Source organism: Anopheles bellator, chromosome 2, assembly GCF_943735745.2.
Source record: "Anopheles bellator chromosome 2, idAnoBellAS_SP24_06.2, whole genome shotgun sequence".
NCBI lineage: Eukaryota > Metazoa > Arthropoda > Insecta > Diptera > Culicidae > Anopheles > Anopheles bellator.
In genome coordinates, this window is record NC_071286.1 from 16,541,926 (window position 1) to 16,548,811 (window position 6,886).

The 6,886-nt window shown below is 50.8% G+C and overlaps 2 protein-coding genes across 2 annotated transcripts in view; both read left to right on the forward strand.

The window, feature by feature from the left end:
* Positions 1 to 628, forward strand: part of LOC131207087 (zinc metalloproteinase nas-14-like) — a 13,828-nt gene extending 13,200 nt beyond the window's left edge. The window contains exon 4 of the mRNA XM_058199697.1: positions 467 to 628. Within this exon, the coding sequence (XP_058055680.1) occupies positions 467 to 628 (162 nt within the window). The remainder of the gene's footprint in view (positions 1 to 466) is intronic.
* A 551-nt stretch (positions 629 to 1,179) lies between these two features.
* Positions 1,180 to 2,369, forward strand: LOC131207088 (astacin-like). The gene is made up of 2 exons (XM_058199698.1): positions 1,180 to 1,483; positions 1,621 to 2,369. Exons 1-2 carry the CDS (start codon positions 1,180 to 1,182, stop codon positions 2,367 to 2,369), a joined length of 1,053 nt encoding a protein of 350 aa, XP_058055681.1.
* Positions 2,370 to 6,886: the final 4,517 nt, after the last annotated feature.

The window sequence follows — 6,886 nt, forward strand, 5'->3', positions numbered from 1 at the left end:
AACCACAACAACGCGGGCAACGACAACAACTATTTTGCCAACGTCCACCACAACAATTCGAACAACGACCACCATGGTGCCGCCAACGACGACAAAAGCCCCAACAACAACCACGGTCTCTCCGTGGGTTCTTCCTACCTGTCAGCCGCTGGTGACTTTGATTCAAGCTGGACAAACCATTCTAGGAAACATCCTGGACCCCATCAACAATTTAATTCAGCTAATCGGAAGTCTTCCAATTTTCCAACTATTCGGTTAATGGCGAATGGTGATTTTATCGTGGAAATGATTTTTACAATAAACGACAGGAGTAGCGTTATTAATCCGATGCATTAAAAATGAAATGATCTGAAGTAACTAAAGGTGTTCATGAGCCCCTGGAAGCTGGTGCTTTGAAACGCGAGGTTCCCAGAGACTTCAGAACTAGTATCAAACCACTGCGGAAATTTCGGAAACCGTACAACAGCTTCGTCCAGCAACGATCTATCAGGGTTTTGAGACTCAAGAGTATGCTTTATCGAACTCAACAACGATACTCACTGGAAGATCGAAAGGATCTTTACCAGTAGCAGAAACTGAATGGCTCCTATCCACGACCGATACTGTGACGCGTGGTGTGGCGTACTAAGATCGATACTTGTTAAAAAACAATCAACTCAAAAATCTGCGCTCCAATGAAGCCATTTTGCTCAGAACATCTCTGCACGTCAACGGCATGTATAAAAAATTCATCTCTTCCCAGCGAAAGGACAATGAACGCTTTCTGCCACAAAAAAGTACACTGTACCACAATGGAGGTATTGATTCCCGATACGGGAACATATCAATTTGTTTGCTTGCATCGAACCACGTGAAAATATGGGCGGAATGGCGGAAAAGTGGTAACAAAACAGCGCTTTCATTTCCACGGCCCCTTCGGTGGCTCAACAACATGCATCGAACGGCGCGGGCCTTTCGATCAACAACAGTGTGCAAATTTTTGTGGCCCCACTCGCAGTAGGCCCAACTCTTGTTTTTTCGTTCCTAGCGTGTTGCTAGCGCAGGATGCTGTCACTGGTGAAACGGCATGCAGTTTCGAGTAGCTCAACAATGACCTGAATTGTGGGCCGCATGAGTATAATAATGCCCCTCAGCGGCACCATTCCTTCCGAAGCAGTGTGGCCAAAGTCGTCGATCAACATGGTTACCGGCAGTGGAATTCTGCTCGCAGTGAGTTTGGTGCTCTTTGCTAATGCCTCCCTGAACCTCGCTGCCTACGTTACTTCTCCGAGCTATTTGGTCGGAGAACGACTACGAAGTTACCGCAGTAGTTCGAATGTTTCAAGCACCCGTCGCCGTCCGTTCGAACTCGGTGCCGGTATCTACCGCGAGATGGACATCATGGAAAAGGTGCCACGTCAACGGAACGGTATCTCCCTGTCAGTGGGCCCAACGTCTCGCTGGCCCAACGCGGTCGTGCCGTACGTCATTACCGGGTCATTCAGTGAGTATCGGACGATGACGTAGTTGATGTCGATATCTTAAGACCAACGGGTTCCGGTCTACGTCATTAACAGTAGGACCATAATGCCCCATTTAGGGCCTCCAATAATTGCGTTGCTTTCGTAAACCCCTTCGCAGCCGCGGCCCAACAGGCAGTGATCACGGCCGCCATTGCGCAGTATACGTCGAACACCTGTGTCCGATTTGTTGCCCGTACCACGGAAACGTTGTACGTTAGCATCACCAACACGGCCACCGGTTGCTGGTCGTACGTCGGACGCAGTTTGTCCAACTCGGAGAACATCGTTAACCTGCAGACTCCCGACTGTGTCGATGTCGGAACGGCGGCCCACGAGCTGATGCACGCGATCGGCTTCTATCACGAGCACACGCGTCCCGATCGCGATTCGTACGTGTCGATCAATCGAGGTGCACTGGCCGCCGAGTATCAAACGGCGCAGTTCTACACGGATAACTTCGGCATCATGTCGGCCAGCCAGGTGGTGCTGTACGGGCGCCCGTACGACTACGGGAGCGTGATGCACTACTCCAAGTACGCGGGCGCCGCCAGCAGCTCGCGTCCGGTCATGAACAACCTGAAGCCGTGGACCGGCGATTTCGGCAACGATAATGGACTGTCCGCGTCCGACATTATTGAAATTAACTACATGTACTGCAACGCTACCACGTCCACCGTTGCTGCGGCAACTAGCACCGTTGCCACGACCAAGGCGCCCACAACGACGGCTGCTCCGGCAGCAACTTCTACCTCGCAGCCTACCTTGATTAGCTGGAGCGCTGGTTCGCTGCTAGCGAGCCTCCTGGATCCGCTGAACAAACTCATCCAACAAATCGGAAGTCTACCCATTTTCCAACTGTTCGGCTAACCGGGGTCGGCGTGTCGTTCGTGGGTCCTGGCCCTAACCGCTTACGCAGTTGCGCAGTCAATGATCTATACAGAAATAAACGGTACAAAAAGAACCGGTCTCAACCGATTGGGAAGTCGGCCACTGTCAGTGATGCATGCGGTCCGAGGAAAGGTTTAGCGAATGTTGTGCTCTTTCCTCAAAGCGGCAGTTCTTCGCTCGGGGGGAGCCCAGCTGAAGAAGGCACTTCTAGGATGCCTTCCGGTTGAACGAACGAAAGGAGTGTTTTCAACCTACGCCAACAACGTCTGCATGTGGCCCGGTTCAAACTAATCCCTGTTTACAGTGGTAATAACAAACGCAAACACTCCCAACGCATCCCAACACACACCGCGACGCCGGCTCCCCGGCTAGGATCTCACTCAGGATCTTCAGATCCGGCATCCCGATGACGGGTCGGGTGTAGTTTCTGTGGCGCGAAGAAGCAATGCTCGAGGTTTGCGTCGGTTTGTGGAACCGAACCCGCACACTTGAGAGTGGCTTGTTTGTTCAGTTATTGAAATGGATGCTGCCTGAAATTGAATATACACATATTCCATGGCGTCTGGGAGCGACACAACCACCTCTGGGGCTGCTGCCACGGAGTCGTCGTGGTGTTGTTTGCCAAACTCTGGCGCTGCGTGTTGGTGGTTCAGGCGTCCGGTGGCCCTTGAAGTTTACTTGTTTACCATAAATGGATATTATACCGGTCAACGATACGGGTTACCTTCCCGGGGGATTCCCGGGGAAGCGATTGAAATGTCTCACTGTCCCGTGTTTACACTTGCAGTGCACTTGGGATTTTCAGCAAACGTTGTGGGTCGCTGGCACCACTTCTTAAAATTAGCGGCATTCAAATAGAGTAAAGAATACAGAATCGCGTTGTAAGTTAACGGTAGGTCCACAGTGGCGTCAATCCACAAATTGCACCCACATCTAATACTGCTGTCTAACAATTGACCCAAAAGCCACCTGGCCACAGGACAAAGCCAACACATCAGCCATGTTAACAAAGCGCCCACATCCGGCCTACATTTGCCCGGTGTTATCACACCTTTCGAACCGCACTGCTGTTTCCTGCCAATCGAATAACCCCGCCGTGGCCGTGACAACAATCAACACCAGGTGGCGGCGGCGGCGTCGACAGCAGCAACTCGTCAATCGAACCCGACAACAGTTCTGTCAACAATGTTGCCCCCAAACGACAATCTGCTAAGCCCATTTCCGGTCAAACCGCAACCTCGCTGCTGTCGTCCTGTCGGCTGCGGAGCATAAATTCAATTTCCACAACCGCTCTCACAAATTGGACCTCCAAGTCCACGTCCAGGTCCACTCGGCCCTCGAGGGACTCGGCCGGACCGTGGGGCATTCAAATTCCAGATGTCACCGACCGGATGTCGGGCGGGTCGGCTGGTCCAGATTGTCAATCAGGGCCCGGGAGACCATTGGGACTTATTGTTGGGATTTGGTGGCACATTCCCGCAGCGCAACCATTTCGGTGGCTGATCGCTGATTGGTTCTAGGTTTTGGCAGTTCACAGAAACGGCAATGTTCACACCCGTAAGTTGGGCTGCTTCTTGTGGGGACCCGTGAACGCTTGAGCCCCAAAAACCCGCATCTAATCGAAAGTACGCAAAAGTTGGAATTAGTTTCTGGCCGCGTATTGCAAACTAGGGGCCCCGTTTGTACTCTGTTTTCTCACAAATGCGCTGCCATTAGCACGGTGGAAAACTTTTGCCACACATATTGGTCGGTCCGGTATCGAGATGTAAGAAAATGATCCTGGGCCTTCGGTGATAAGGGCGCAGAAATGGTGGAGACAGTTGAAAAATGGGACCCCTGGAAACGGCTCAGTAGTTTAATTAACCGGGGCCCTCCGCTTAACCCGTTAATGGCACGATCCTGCCCGAGGATCAGCACGCAAGCGTTTGCGTGTGGGGGATGAAAATTCAATTTAACCCTTCTCAAATCATCACCTAGCCCCGTCGGGTGCGGAACCCTCGTGGGCCTCGACCTACCTAGGAAGATAGTGCTTCCGGTTCTTTTTTGTCTCGGGACGGGATTCTACGGATTCTACGGTCAGTGGCCGGTGAAAGGGTTGGTGAAATTTGAGCACTTCCGGTGTCATTCCGGTGCGGCATTATCTTGTGCTTAATAGGACGTAATATGTTAATCATTGCACCGTGCCACCGGTCGAGCTCCTGGTTAGCCATTTAAGGCGAGCTAAATGAGGACCGATTCGATGACACCAAGGTAACCCGAGGGTGGGGGCCCATCATGGAAATGGAAGGCACCGTACGTTCCCCTTTTATCCGTTCCATTAATGCTGTTAAGGACGATTAAATGTAGAAGAACCGGGCGGTGGTGCGATAAATTTTGTTACAAAATCAGTGCCGGGACGGTTCGTGAATGGGCAAAGTTCGTTTAGGTGCGATTAGAGAGTTTACGGTAATCGAATGGAAAAAAGGATCTCCTGTTAGGTCTTAATATTGTTCAATTTCAAACGATATTTGCAGGAGTTATGACGTTTGGAAAATTTTTTAAATCGATTGATTTATATCCTTTCAATTATGTCTGCATCCATTATTTCTGCGTTAAATTCAAAACTATTTTTGAGATGTTTGCGAAGGTTCGATTTGGGTCTAATATGCACGGTTTTGTTGGTTAGTTGGATAATTGGTAACCATCGATCGGGTTTTTGGCGAGTCACTATAGACATGTGTGGCCTAGCGTTGTCCTGATGGAACACAACACCTTTTCTATTGGCCAATTCGGGCCGTTCCTGGTCAATCGCTAGCTTCAAACGCTCCAGTTGTTCCTAGTAGCGATCTGAACTTAGTGTTTGGCCACACAAAAGCAACTCATAATAAATGATTCCTTTCAAGTCCCACCAAATGCACAATAGAACCTTCCTAGTCGTTAGTCCTGCTTTAGCCACTGCTTGAGTTGCTTTACCACGCTTAGACCATGATCATTTTCTCACTCAGACCATGATCTTTTCGCAAATGGAAATTGAATCCATCGATCCACAAACATTAAATTTTTTGATTAATATTTTACGAGATATCACTACAGCCGATTACCGGGAAAGTAATGGATTTCTTTTCCGTTAACCTAATATTAGTTCGAAGAACAACTCAAAACCTAACGACCAAGGCCCTTCAATCGAGGCTAAAAGTAACATAAAATTGTCCATATCGCGCCGTATACCATCCGGCACATTCATCTCAGTTTGGTCCGCTCCGTTACAGGAACAAAATCACCGCCCAACACAGTTCCGAATAGAAAAATAATGAAAATGAATTACACCGCATCGACGGCTATCACGAAAACAGCGTTTGTTAGCAAACGAGCACAAGACCCACGGCCCACAGCCCGCCATGGTGGACTCCAGTTCCAGCTGCAAGTCGAAGGATTTACTCCACACTACACAGACGACGACGACGAACGACATTGCATGTTGTTCTTATCGTCTTATCCCAACAGAACAGCGTCCCATGGGCCATCGCCGGGCAACAGACAGGTCCTGTGGCGTGGCGTGGCGTGCAGCCCAATCGCTCGTGTGTCGCGCAGAAGTGGCAAAGAAAACATCCTCGGGCACGGTGCCCTGTCTCGCTCTCTCTCTCTCTGTCTGGGCTCTTGGTGCCGTTGACATCACTCGAAAAGTTCGCCTCTTGCTGCTTGGTCCCGGCACAACCACTGGACGGCCACTTAACTGGCAACTCATTGGTCATTACTCCACCGCCTCTCGGGGTCCGTGAGTCGCAATCCACTTCCGGGCCACTCGCGTAAATTGAAAATAAAGCTGGACCCGAACCCCGGTTGCCGCGCCTCGCCGTGGGCGAAATTTTCCGACAATTCCACTCGAACAAATGGTCGGTCCAAATGACTTTTGATGACTTTGTTACTATTCCGCTTCAATAAGCGGACAGCGCGCCGTGACTTGTCTGGTGTGGCATCACTTGTCAGTGTGCCCTGTCAGGGGAAACGAAAAGAAGAAGAAACGACAAGCCACCCAAAAGACGAATGGTCCAAGAAGACAGCCCCAAACGTTGGCGGTCGGTGGTTGATGTCAACATTTCTTCGCGAGACGATCGCGAAGTAAACCAACCGCTCCCTCGGGAGATCTCATCCGGTGTCCGGCGTGGCAAAGGGATGGGGATAATTGCCTCATCCCAAACCCAAGTTTCCCTCCGTGGCCGCTGGCCGGTAGAGTGTGTGGGTCGAAGACACCTTCGTGGTGTCGAGGCGGCCCATCGCTCAAGACCGTGCCGTGGGCCGTAGTCCCGGGCCAGGTCGAAACATATTTTATACTTGCTGCTGAAGGGCCTGCCGTCGTTTGAGCTGAAATGGCCGACTTAATAGATTTTGATTGTCGTGCACTTGGCGTACTGTAGGGAGGACCTACGAGTCCCGTACACCGAGCAATAATCGATCAGGAAAAAAGCGGGCATCCGAAACGAGTTGGAACGAGGTCGAGGCGGCCAAAGTGTGTTACC